The sequence below is a fragment of the Mytilus galloprovincialis genome, chromosome 6 (genome assembly GCF_965363235.1).
Source record: "Mytilus galloprovincialis chromosome 6, xbMytGall1.hap1.1, whole genome shotgun sequence".
NCBI lineage: Eukaryota > Metazoa > Mollusca > Bivalvia > Mytilida > Mytilidae > Mytilus > Mytilus galloprovincialis.
The window spans coordinates 29,963,781-29,978,203 of NC_134843.1; the positions used below are offsets into that span (position 1 = coordinate 29,963,781).

General features: G+C 31.2%; 1 protein-coding gene across 1 annotated transcript in view; it reads left to right on the top strand.

Annotated features, from left to right (window-relative positions):
* Positions 1-14,423, top strand: part of LOC143079325 (uncharacterized) — a 186,801-nt gene that overhangs the window by 111,911 nt on the left and 60,467 nt on the right. The window contains exon 7 of the mRNA XM_076254583.1: positions 10,901-10,942. Within this exon, the coding sequence (XP_076110698.1) occupies positions 10,901-10,942 (42 nt within the window). The remainder of the gene's footprint in view (positions 1-10,900; positions 10,943-14,423) is intronic.

Genomic DNA, 14,423 nt, shown 5'->3' on the forward strand with positions numbered 1-14,423 from the left:
CTGCACAGTCAGCTATAAAAGACCCCTGAAATGACGAATGTAAAACAATTCAAATGAGAAAACTAACAGCCGAACTAATGTACAAGAGGAAAACCAATTAAAGCATAAAGACAAGCTAAAAGGGCAATGGGTGTATCATGCACTATAAGTGCAGCTCTTTATTTTTATAAATTTCTGATATAACCATGAGAAGTTATTGCGTAAACCCCTGAGGGTTTACGCAGTATATATTGGACGATATCTGTAGTCTTTCGGAACACCGGATGTTATTCGGAACACTTCTGTTCTTTCTATGACCACCTTTCAAATACATGCGCAATAGCTTACTAATCTGTTGAATAAGCATTAGCATCTTAACTGAAATTTATTATTATATAATGTTTCCTTGCACACGATAAAAAGCTGCTAATATTAACCTACATGTGTGTATTTTAATTAGAGTCAAAGTTGAAACCAGATGTGTTTAGATATGAGATAAGATTTCATGTAAACAATGCGATTTATATTCTGAACGAGAATAATTAAAAATAAAATCTTTAAAAAAAGTATTAGTAGCATTTCATTTTAGATTTTAAGTTTAGGGAAGATGTACATGATGTAAAAAGCAAGCTTTTTATTTTTTATACTGAAATTAAAGGGAAGTCTTTCTTGCATATGATTAAATTACAGTTATTTTTTGTGATTAAATATTGCAACTTTAATAAAAAAAAAATTGGTTATTAAAAATGTAATTAAATAGATATTGAATATGAAAAAATAAAATAAAACGGAAACCTACAACTAAAATATATTTAAAAAAAGTACACTTGACTATGCAAATGTTTTGTCGTTTTCCGTTTGTTAATACAATACATGCAAACATTAATTTGTTTCTAACTTCAACCTGTTTAAACGATTAATTATACCCCCGCTTTAAAAAAGGGGGGGTATACTGTTTTACCTCTGTCTGTCCGTCCATCAGTCCGTCCGTCCGTCCTTCCGTCAGTCAGTCCGTCCCATGAAACTTTCGTCACATTTTTCTCAGGAACTACACATCCACCCTTTCTGTAATTTGGTATCAACATTTATATATGTCAGCCATACCGTGTGATGCGTTTTCAGATTCATCACTTGACAACTTCCTGTTTACCGAACACTTGTCTGATTTTACACATGATAGCCAAGTTGAAAATTTTCGTCACATTTTTCTCAGGAACGACAATACAAGGATTTCTGAAATTTGGTTTCAGAATTTATATAAGTCAGCTATACCGTGTGATGCGTTTTCAGATTCATCACTCGACAACTTCCTGTTTACCGAACACTTGTATGATTTTACACATGATAACCAAGTTGAAAATTTTCGTCACATTTTTCTCAGGAACTACAATACAAGGATTTCTGAAATTTGGTTTCAGGATTTATATAAGTCAGCTATACCGTGTGATGCGTTTTCAGATTCATCACTCGACAACTTCCTGTTTACCGAACACTTGTATGATTTTACACATGATAACCACGTTAAAAATTTTCGTCACATTTTTCTCAGGAACTACAATACAAGGATTTCTGAAATTTGGTTTCAGGATTTTTATAAGTCAGCTATACCGTGTGATGCGTTTTCAGATTCATCACTTGACAACTTCCTGTTTAACGAACACTTGCATATTTTTACACTATTAATATTATCCACTTGCGGCGGGGGTATCATCAGTGAGCAGTAGCTCGCAGTTTCACTTGTTTTTTTCTACGTTTATAAAAAGTATGTTTTTCAACAACATGAGCATGAATTTTTGAAAGTTCAAATAAGGTCAGAAAAGAATTATCTACTAGAACTGTAGCAGTTAGAAAATAACAACAAACGCCTCAAAATGTTTTCAAAACTTTAGTTAAAAACAATTGCACCCTAAAATTACCGGTTTAATTACGATCATAAATCTTGAAATTAATCATGCATGCAATTTCGGTAGACTTAATAGGGTCAGCGATAAGGTATCAAATGTCTATTTTTAGATATGATATGGTCCCTTGATGGCCCTTGACGACGCAATTATATTTGTTTTAAAACGACTACTGTACACTGTGTGTATCTGGGTCAATTATAACGTGGTATTGTCTGTTGTCTCGATAACACTTAAACTAATTATGTTTGAAGATTTAACCACGGAATTACTGTGTATTTCATCATAGACTTACGGGAGAGAACATTCTGGTTAACATATTAATATTTAGATCGGAAAACAGAAAGATAATATTCTTATCAAAAGTAAATAATGCAATCGAAATCAAAGAAATATATACAAAATATATACTGTTTTTATGTTTCTGAAGAAACTAACAATGATTGAAATCAGAATATTTTCAGAGTTGCTATTAAGAAATAAATATTTCATATGACAAGATACTCTGCTTTGGTATTTTTTAAATATTCATTTGTAAAGGAAACATAAATGTTAAATCTAAATAAATTCTTGCATCCTACAAAAAAAAATGTGTATAAACAATAATCATTATACTTCTTCGTTAAATATTTCATACCATTTTAGTATTTACGTTTTATGAGTAATTATCATTTATTTTTATACGACCGCAAAAATTTTAATTTTTTGGTCGTATATTGCTATCACGTTGGCGTCGTCGTCGTCGTCGTCCGAATACTTTTAGTTTTCGCACTCTAACTTTAGTAAAAGTGAATAGAAATCAATGAAATTTTAACACAAGGTTTATGACCACAAAAGGAAGGTTGTGATTGATTTTGGAAGTTTTGGTCTCAACATTTTAGGAATTAGGGACCAAAAAGGGCCCAAATCAGCATTTTCTTGGTTTTCGCACTATAACTTTAGTTTAAGTGAATAGGAATCTATGAAATTTTGACACAAGGTTTATGACCACAAAAGGAAGGTTGGGATTGATTTTGGGAGTTTTGGTTCCAACAGTTTAGGAATTAAGGGCCAAAAAAGGGCCCAAATAAGCATTTTTCTTGGTTTTCGCACAATAACTTTAGTACAAGTCAATAGAAATCAATGCAATTTTAACACAAGGTTTATAACCACAAAAGGAAGGTTGGGATTGATTTTTGGAGTTAAGGTCACAACAGTTTATGAATTAGGGGTCAAAAAGTGGCCCAAATAAACATTATTTTTGGTTTTTATACGACCGCAAAAATTTTAATTTTTTGGTCGTATATTGCTATCACGTTGGCGTCGTCGTCTGCGTCGTCGTCGTCGTCGTCGTCGTCCGAATACTTTTAGTTTTCGCACTTTAACTTTAGTAAAAGTGAATAGAAATCCATGAAATTTTAACACAAGGTTTATGACCACAAAAGGAAGGTTGGGATTGATTTTGGGAGTTTTGGTCCCAACATTTTAGGAATTAGGGGCCAAAAAGGGCCCAAATAAGCATTTTCTTGGTTTTCGCAATATAACTTTAGTTTAAGTGAATAGAAATCTATGAAATTTTGACACAAGGTTTATGACCACAAAAGGACAGTTGGGATTGATTTTGGGAGGTTTGGTTCCAACAGTTTAGGAATTAAGGGCCAAAATAAGCATTATTCTTGGTTTTCGCACAATAACTTTAGTATAAGTAAATAGAAATCAATGAAATTTAAACACAAGGTTTATGACCACAAAAGGAAGGTTGGGATAGATTTTTGGAGTTGAGGTCACAACAGTTTATGAATTAGGGGCCAAAAAGGGGCTCAAATAAGCATTATTTTTGGTTTTTGCAACATAACTTTAGTATAAGTAAATAGAAATCTATGAAATTTAAACACAAGGTTTATGACCATAAAAGGAAGGTTGGGTTTGATTTTGGGAGTTTTGGTCCCAACAGTTTAGGAAAAAGGGGCCCGAAGTGTCCAAAATTGAACTTTGTGTGATTTCATCAAAAATTGAATAATTGGGGTTCTTTGATATGCCGAATCTAACTATGTATGTAGATTCTTAATTTTTGGTCCCGTTTTCAAATTGGTCTACATTAAGGTCCAAAGGGTCCAAAATTAAACTTAGTTTGATTTTAACAAAAATTGAATCCTTGGAGTTCTTTGATATGCTGAATTTAAAAATGTACTTAGATTTTTAATTATTGGCCTAGTTTTCAAGTTGGTCCAAATGGAGGTCCAAAATTAAACTTAGTTTTATTTCATCAAAAATTGAATAAATTGGTTCTTTGATATGCCAAATCTAACTGTGTATGTAGATTCTTAATTTTTGGTCCAGTTTTCAAATTGGTCTACATTAAGGTCCAAAGGGTCCAAAATTAAACTAAGTTTGATTTTAACAAAAATTAAATTCTTGGGCTTATTTGATATGCTTTATCTAAATATGTACTTTGATTTTTGATTATGGGCCCAGTTTTCAAGTTGGTCCAAATCAGGATTCCATATCAAGTATTGTGCAATAGCAAAAAATTTTCAATTGCACAGTATTGCACAATAGCAAGAAATATCTAATTGCACAAAGTTTTTGCAACATAACTTTAGTATAAGTAAATAGAAATCTATGAAATTTAAACACAAGGTTTATGACCATAAAAGGAAGGTTGGGTTTGATTTTGGGAGTTTTGGTCCCAACAGTTTAGGAAAAAGGGGCCCGAAGTGTCCAAAATTGAACTTTGTGTGATTTCATCAAAAATTGAATAATTGGGGTTCTTTGATATGCCGAATCTAACTATGTATGTAGATTCTTAATTTTAGGTCCCGTTTTCAAATTGGTCTACATTAAGGTCCAAAGGGTCCAAAATTAAACTTAGTTTGATTTTAACAAAAATTGAATCCTTGGGGTTCTTTGATATGCTGAATTTAAAAATGTACTTAGATTTTTAATTATTGGCCTAGTTTTCAAGTTGGTCCAAATGGAGGTCCAAAATTAAACTTAGTTTTATTTCATCAAAAATTGAATAAATGGGTTCTTTGATATGCCAAATCTAACTGTGTATGTAGATTCTTAATTTTTGGTCCAGTTTTCAAATTGGTCTACATTAAGGTCCAAAGGGTCCAAAATTAAACTAAGTTTGATTTTAACAAAAATTAAATTCTTGGGCTTATTTGATATGCTTTATCTAAATATGTACTTTGATTTTTGATTATGGGCCCAGTTTTCAAGTTGGTCCAAATCAGGATTCCATATCAAGTATTGTGCAATAGCAAAAAATTTTCAATTGCACAATAGCAAGAAATATCTAATTGCACAATATTGTGCAATAGCAATTAATTTTCAATTGGAGTTATCTTTCTTTGTATAGAATAGTAGTTGATAATATATGTTGGAAATTTGCCAGACATGACTATGATGTCATTTTCTATTTTTATTTGCCAATAACTTTATGTAAATAACTTCATTGGAAATTTGCCAATATAAAATGTTGCTGATGAAGCTTTTTTCCCTTATCTTATCTAAAATGTTTTTAGATAATGTATGTTTGACATTTGCCAGACATGACTATGATGTCATTTTTGTCGAGCCTTCGACTTTAGTCGAAAAAGCGAGACTAAGCGATCCTACATTCCGTCGTCGTCGTCGGCGGCGTCCACAAATATTCACTCTGTGGTTAAAGTTTTTGAAATTTTACTAACTTTCTTAAACTATACTGAATTTCTACCAAACTTGGACAGAAGCATGTTTATGATCATTAGATAGTATCCAGAAGTAAATTTTGTAAAAATAAAATTCAATTTTTTCCGTATTTTACTTATAAATGGACTTAGTTTTTCAGCGAGGAAACATTACATTCACTCTGTGGTTAAAGTTTTTAAAATTTTAATAACTTTCATAAACTATCCTTGATTTGTACCAAACTTGGACAGAAGCTTGTTTATGATCATAAGATAGTATCAAGAAGAAAATGTTGTGAAAATAAATTTCCACTTTTCCGTATTTTACTTATAAATGGACTTAGTTTTTCTGCAAGGAAACATTACATTCACTCTGTGGTTAAAGTTTTTAAAATTTTAATAAGTTTCATAAACTATCCTTGATTTGTACCAAACTTGGACAGAAGCTTGTTTATGATCATAAGATAGTATCAAGAAGAAAATTTTGTGATAATAAATTTCCACTTTTCCGTATTTTACTTATAAATGGACTTAGTTTTTCTGCAAGGAAACATTACATTCACTCTGTGGTTAAAGTTTTTAAAATTATAATAAGTTTCATAAACTATCCTTAATTTGTACCAAACTTGGACAGAAGATTGTTTATGATCATAAGATAGTATCAAGAAGAAAATTTTGTGATAATAAATTTCCACTTTTCCGTATTTTACTTATAAATGGACTTAGTTTTTCTGCAAGGAAACATTACATTCACTCTGTGGTTAAAGTTTTTAAAATTATAATAAGTTTAATAAACTATCCTTAATTTGTACCAAACTTGGACAGAAGCTTGTTTATGATCATAAGATAGTATCAAGAAGAAAATTTTGTAAAAATAAATTTCCACTTTTCCGTATTTTACTTATAAATGGACTTAGTTTTTTTGCCAGAAACAAAACATTCACTCTGTGGTTTAAGTTTTTAAAATTTTTATAATGTTCTTAAACTATCCTGGATTTCTACCAAACTTAGACAAAAGCTTGTTTCTGATCAGAAGATATTATTCAGAAGTCAATTTTTGAAAAAAAAAATTCACTTTTTCCGTATTTTACTTATAAATGGACTTAGTTTTTCTGCAAGGAAACATTACATACAGTCTGCAGTTAAAGTTTATAAAACATTTATTAGATTCATAAACTATCCTGGATTTTTTTACCAAACTTGGAAGCTTCTTTCAATCAAAAGACAGTATCGAGAGGGAAATTTTTATTGATGTTTTTCCTCATTTTTGTTGAGTCTGCGAATAACAGCAAAAGTAGGCGAGACACTGGGTTCCGTGGAACCCTTACGAATTTTCTTTTTTTATTTGCCAATAACTTTGTGTAAATAACTTCATTGGAAATTTGCCAATATAAAATGTTTCTGATGAAGTTTTTTTTTATTGTTTTATACAATAAACAATTTATATTCACTTTTACTACCAACCAATCTTTACCATTCAGTGATAACAAGCACTTTATTTTACATTTTAATATTTTATGATGTATTTAAAAGAGTAGTTATTGTTGCAAACTCCATTAGAAATTTGAATTGATATCAGTTTTGGAAAAAGGGAAACGGGGATGTGAAAAAAATGGGGGGGGGGGGTTAAATTTTTCTCATTTCAGATTTCATAAATAAAAAGAAAATTTCTTCAAACATTTTTTTGAGAGGATTAATATTCAACAGCATAGTGAATTGCTCAAAGGCAAAAAAAAATTTTTAAGTTCATTAGACCACATTCATTCTGTATCAGAAACCTATGCTGTGTCAACTATTTAAATTTAGATTTAAATAAGTTTGAAGAAGAAATTTTTGATTGATTTGTAAAATCTTGACATTTGTTTTGTGTAAAAAAAAACATGTAATGTCAAAAATTTGATCACAATCCAAATTCAGAGCTGTATCACGCTTGAATGTTTTGTCCATAGTTGCCCCAACTGTTCAGGGTTCGACCTCTGCGGTCGTATAAAGCTGCGCCCTGCGGAGCACCTGGTTGCACCATAACTTTAATATAAGTAAATAGAAATTGATGAAATTTAAACACAAGGTTTATGACCATAAAAGGAAGGTTGGGTTTGATTTTGGGAGTTTTGGTCCTAACAGTTTAGGAATAAGGGGCCCAAAGGGTCCAAAATTGAACTTTGTGTGATTTCATCAAAAATTGAATAATTGGGGTTCTTTGATATGCCGAATCTAACTATGTATGTAGATTCTTAATTTTTGGTCCCGTTTTCAAATTGGTCTACATTAAGGTCCAAAGGGTCCAAAATTAAACTTAGTTTGATTTTAACAAAAATTGAATCCTTGGGGTTCTTTGATATGCTGAATTTAAAAATGTACTTAGATTTTTAATTATTGGCCTAGTTTTCAAGTTGGTCCAAATGGGGGTCCAAAAGTAAACTTTGTTTGATTTCATCAAAAATTGAATAAATGGGTTCTTTGATATGCCAAATCTAACTGTGTATGCAGATTCTTAATTTTTGGTCCAGTTTTCAAATTGGTCTACATTAAGGTCCAAAGGGTCCAAAATTAAACTAAGTTTGATTTTAACAAAAATTAAATTCTTGGGCTTATTTGATATGCTTTATCTAAATATGTACTTTGATTTTTGATTATGGGCCAAGTTTTCAAGTTGGTCCAAATCAGGATTCCAGATCAAGTATTGTGCAATAGCAAGAAATTTTCAATTGCAAAGTATTGCACAATAGCAAGAAATATCTAATTGCACAATATTGTGCAATAGCAATTAATTTTCAATTGGAGTTATCTTTCTTTGTATAGAATAGTAGTTGATAATATATGTTGGAAATTTGCCAGACATGTCTATGATGTCATTTTCTATTTTTATTTGCCAATAACTTTATGTAAATAACTTCATTGGAAATTTGCCAATATAAAATGTTGCTGATGAAGCTTTTTTTCCTTATCTTATCTAAAATGTTTTTAGATAATGTATGTTGGACATTTGCCAGACATGACTATGATGTCATTTTCTACTTTTATTTGCCAATAACTTTATGTAAATAACTTCATTGGAAATTTGCTAATATAAAATGTTGCTGATGAAGTTTTTTTTTATTGTTTTATAAAATAAACAATGTATATTCACTTTTACTACCAACCAATCTTTACCATTCAGTGATAACAAGCACTTTATTTTACATTTTAATATTTTATGATGTATTTAAAAGAGTAGTTATTGTTGCAAACTCCATTAGAAATTTGAATTGATATCAGTTTTGGAAAAAAGGGAAACGGAGACGTGAAAAAAAGGGGGGGGTTTAAATTTTTCTCATTTCAGATTTCATAAATAAAAAGAAAATTTCTTAAAACATTTTTTTGAGAGGATTAATATTCAACAGCATAGTGAATTGCTCAAAGGCAAAAAAAAAATTTTAAGTTCATTAGACCACATTCATTCTGTGTCAGAAACCTATGCTGTGTCAACTATTTAATTTTAGATTTAAAAAGTTTGAAGAAGAAATCTTTAATTGATTTGTAAAATCTTGACATTTGTTTTGTGTAAAAAAAACAACATGTAATGTCAAAAATTTGGTCACAATCCAAATTCAGAGCTGTATCACGCTTGAATGTTTTGTCCATACTTGCCCCAACTGTTCAGGGTTCGACCTCTGCGGTCGTATAAAGCTGCGCCCTGCGGAGCACCTGGTTGTGTATTGTAATATATCCATAAAACGAAAAGTAAGATCAATTTATTATATAATTAAATTATAAACAGTCGTGAATAAAAATACTTGTGTTTTCAATTCATAAAGCATGATTTTAAATCCTTGCAGCTCACAACAACCGTAAAAATAATTTACAATAATCACAACTAAATTTAATTTCAACCATAATGTTGATTATTTCATACTGTTAGTATTGATTTAGAAGTCTCTGCTTATATTTTGTATAGTAATATATTCACATAGTGGAATGTTAGAATTTAAAAATAGATTAATTCGATAAATAAAATGTCCATCCGTTAATACTTGACGTTCGTGTTTAATGATATTATATATCTATACTATTAAACGAGAAGACCTCATTTGGTGTGTCACTTCTCTTCCTAACACTGTTATAACAATTCAAACAACATGCTTCTGACTAAAACATGTGCTTAAGAATATACCTGTTTTAAAAAATCTTACATACATACCATAAAACATTAATGTAACTGTACCATGTAAAAGACACTTTTTAAAAGTAAATGAAAGAATAAGTTCAAATATAAAAGGAACACCTTACAATTTTCATAATTGTGAATTTTCCTTGTTCAAATAACTATGAACATACACTACAGCTCAGGTGGATTCTGCTTTGTCTACCGGCCCACCAAAGGAGTGGGAATCGGGTCGGCAAAAATTCTACCTTGTCCACTCTGCCCACCCATAGGAGTGGGCATGTAGTTTCTTTTAAAAAGCACAATCACTTGAAAAAAGCAGATAAGCCTTTGTAATCAATATTTTTACAAAAAAAAAGAGATTATAGCTAGAGTGGTCACGGGTGGGCAGGTGGAAAAAGCAAAATCAAACACAGGCTGTTGTGTATCTCAAATTCCAATAAAAACAGCTATTAAGTTTCACGTATTGCATTTCTTTTTTATAAGCTCAAAAATCATTAATTTGTTATTAAGCCTAGAAACCAACTCTTTTCTTAAAAAAATATTGAATATTTAATACCAAACATGCATTTTGGGTTTACGATTGCATTTCTTTTTTTAAAGAAAGCAACTTGTTGAACTTTATTTGTTTATAGTCTGGTAACAGATTTACTAAGTATTGCGCAACAGCACAGTGTGTTACACAACAGCAAAAAATCTTTAATTGAATATAACCAATTTCCAGTTCTTTGACTACATTTATTCAGAAACCTGTAATATGTAAAATATTCAATTACAATCCAAATTCAGACCTGTATCAAGCTTGAATATTGTGTCCATTTTACTGTACAGGGTTGGACCTCTGTGGACATAGCAAGTTGCGCTCAGCGAAGCAGTTTATTTATATGTAGGCATATATGTAATTTAAATTATTAAGAAGTGCATATATTTACACTTCACAGTCATTGAAACCAATAGATACTTGATGATCAAAATGTCTAATAAGACTGACAAAAAAGCAAAATGCTACATAAATTGCTATTTTGTTGGAGTATGCAAAATATCGCTAAGGAGGTTATAAGCATATAAGAGGCTATTTTATATAGATGAGTCCATTAGATGGCATGGGGTGAGATGGGTTTATAGATGTGTTGGTTTGCTCGCATTATTTCTTACTTTTAACTATTTTGTTGTTTGAGCAGGTTATTTGAAACTCCTTCTCATAAAAAAAATTATAATTACAGTTTGGCGAGTGGGAGCGACAAAGACACCAAAGACACCACCAGGTAGGAACAAATAAATAAAAATTGAATAAAAAAAGAATCCTTTATAAAAACGGGATACTATTTGGAAATACCGTAAAGCTGGTTAATTTGCAGGTGTAAAATTTCATTTTTGATGGTTCAATTTTTCTTATTTCAGATTTCAGAAATGAAAAAGAAAATTTCTTCAAATATCAAAGGATTAATATTCAACAGCATAGTGAATTGCTCAAAAGCAAAAAAAAACATTTTAAGTTCATTAGACCACAATCATTCTGTGTCAGAAACCTATGCTGTGTCAACTATTTAATCACAATCCAAATTCAGAGCTGTATCCAGTTTGAATGTTGTGTCCATACTAGCCCCAACCGTTCAGGGTTAGACCTCTGCGGTCGTATAAAGCTGCACCCTGTGGAGCATCTGGTTTTACTTGTTGCTATACAAGACAGAGACATGTGACATGTTTGAGTTGCACAAAACTTTCATGCGTCTACATTTACATCCACCAGACTTACAACTGCCTTTCTTACACTGACAATGCACAAAACCTTGCCCTCCACTTAATGAGGGGGGGGGGGGGGCAAGGTGTTTAACTGTTATGCTGTTATGGGGCAATTTAATTCTTTGTTATCTGTTATTTTGAAAATATGTTTGCTGTTAGCTGTTATTGTCTTATTCTTTGTTAGCTGTTATTGGGCTATTAGTTTTTATGCCCCACCTACGATAGTAGAGAGTCATTATGTTTTCTGGTCTGTGTCTCCGTTCGTCTGTGCGTCCGTCTGTGCATCCGTCCGTCCGTTTGCTTCAGGTTAAAGTTTTTGGTCAAGGTAGTTTTTGAAGAAGTTGAAGTCCAATCAACTTGAAACTTAGTACACATGTTCCCCATGATATGATCTTTCTAATTTTAATGCCAAATTCTAGTTTTGACCACAATTTCATGGTCCACTGAACATAGAAAATGATAGTGCGAAGTTCAGGTTAAAGTTTTTGGTCAAGGTAGTTTTTGATGAAGTTAAAGTTCATCAACTTGAAACTTAGTGCACATGTTCCCTATGATATGATCTTTCTAATTATTATTCCAAATTATAATTTTGACCCCAATTTCACGGTCCACTGAACATAGAAAATGGTAGTGCGAGTGGGGCATCCGTGTACTATGGACACATTATTGTTTTGTTATCTGTTATTGTGATAATGTATTTGCTGTTAACTGTTATTGAAAATTGGAATGTTAGCATTTTTTTGACAGTCAATATTCGGTATAAATTGAAGATCATTGGACATTGGGGTCTACCACTACTAATATGTTTGTCCCGTATTCAGAGAAGGATTCCATTAACATTTACCCATCACAGAAGTGAGGACCAGGACAATTCAAGTATATCTTATGATTATCCTTTGTAATAAATTCCATTTTTTTATGAATGTGTATTTAGAACTATCTTAATTTTTTGTATGAGAATAATGTTCCTTGTTTCCCGTACGAACATATCAAATTAAAACAACTCTTAATATGACAAAAAGGAAAACATATGGCCAGGAATATCTGACAAGGATCTCAATTAAGGACTAGGTCCTAACAACCAGTTAACATTTTATATAATATGGTACATAGACTCAACTCTGTGATTCTTTTCAAAGCAGAACCAAATGCATTGTACAATGAAATAGACCGACCGTGTAAGGGCTAATAGCCATTCAAGGTCGTTAAAAACTTCCATTTGTACAATGAAAGTTCCAACCATGTACTTGGGTCCGAAGCTGCACATAACTCATTACAAACAAAGATTTCTTTCGTCTCAAGCCATTGTTTCCCTACTGTATTCTACTTACTAGTACACTTGGTACAACCAAAAACCTCAGCTGATAAAAAAATGTTCAAATAAGGCCTTTGAAAATAGAAGATTAATTGCTTTTGGAGTGTCAAAATTCGTTCGAAGTACTTGATAAATTGCATGCTTATAATTGGTGCTTTTGATTTTGCTACCCTATATACCACTTTGCCTCATAGTCTTATTAAGAAAAATTCACCCACCTCATTAAATGGTCATTTAGAAAAAGTCAGAATATTCAAACTCTTTTAGGTCATTTTTTTTTTATTAGCAACAAAGGGAGCTTCAGTCAATATATATAAACAATACACCAACGTTTCATGAAAACTGCTGAAAGCATTTTTGAGTTATTTTTGAAAACTAAAAAATACCACCTTTTTCTTATGAATAAAATCCCTTAACTCAATAACATAAAATCTAAAATTAATAAAAATCGAAAGGGAGTTTACAACAATAGATATAAACATTTCAGCACAGTTTCATGAGAACTGCTGAAAATATTTTTGTGTTAATGTCTGAAAACTGAAAAATCCCCCCTTTTTAATTAATAAAACCCGTTAACTCGGAAACGTAAAATCAAAAATTTATAAAAATTGAAAGTGACCTCATGTTAATAGATATAAACAATTCACCAAAATTCCTTGCTTTGTGAAAGCATTTTTGAGATATTATCAGAAAACTGAAAAAAACACCAATTTTATTGAATAAAAACCCATTACCCAGAAACTTTAAATCTAAAATTTATAAAAAAAAAAAAAAAAAGGAAGCTCACGTCAATAGATAATAACAATTTCCAAAAGTTTAATGCAAATTGGTTTAAAGAGTTTTTGAGTTAATGTCCGACATATTGATAACAGACAGACAACAGTATGTATACCATAATACGTTCCGTAAACGAGCGTATAAAAATATTATAATATATTGAGTAGTAATTTAAACACATTCTAGATACATAAATTAATACTAAAAAAAAACATAGTCATAGAAAATGGAATGCATTACAAAGGATTATATCTGTAATAAGAAATACTGATTTGTCAAAGACCGAATTATTATACGACCGCAAAAATTTTAATTTTTCGTCGTATATTGCTATCACGTTGGCGTCGTCGTCTGCGTCGTCGTCCGAATACTTTTAGTTTTCGCACTCTAACTTTAGTAAAAGTGAATCGAAATCGATGAAATTTTGACACAAGGTTTATGACCACAACAGAAAGGTTGGGATTGATTTTGGGAGTTTTGGTCCCAACATTTTAGGAATAAGGGGCCAAAAAGGGCCCAAATAAGCATTTTCTTGGTTTTCGCACTATAACTTTAGTTTAAGTGAATAGAAATCTATTAAATTTTGACACATGGTTTATGACCACAAAAGGAAGGTTGGGATTGATTTTGGGAGTTTTGGTTCCAACAGTTTAGGAATTAGGGGCCAAAAAAGGGCCCAAATAAGCATTATTCTTGGTTTTCGCACCATAACTTAAGTATAAGTAAATAGAAATCTTTGAAATTTAAACACAAGGTTTATGGCCATAAAAGGAAAGTTGGGTTTGATTTTGGGAGTTTTGGTCCCAACAGTTTAGGAATAAGGGGCCTAAAGGGTCCAAAATTGAACTTTGTTTGATTTCATCAAAAATTGAATAATTGGGGTTCTTTGATATGCTAAATCTAACTGTGTA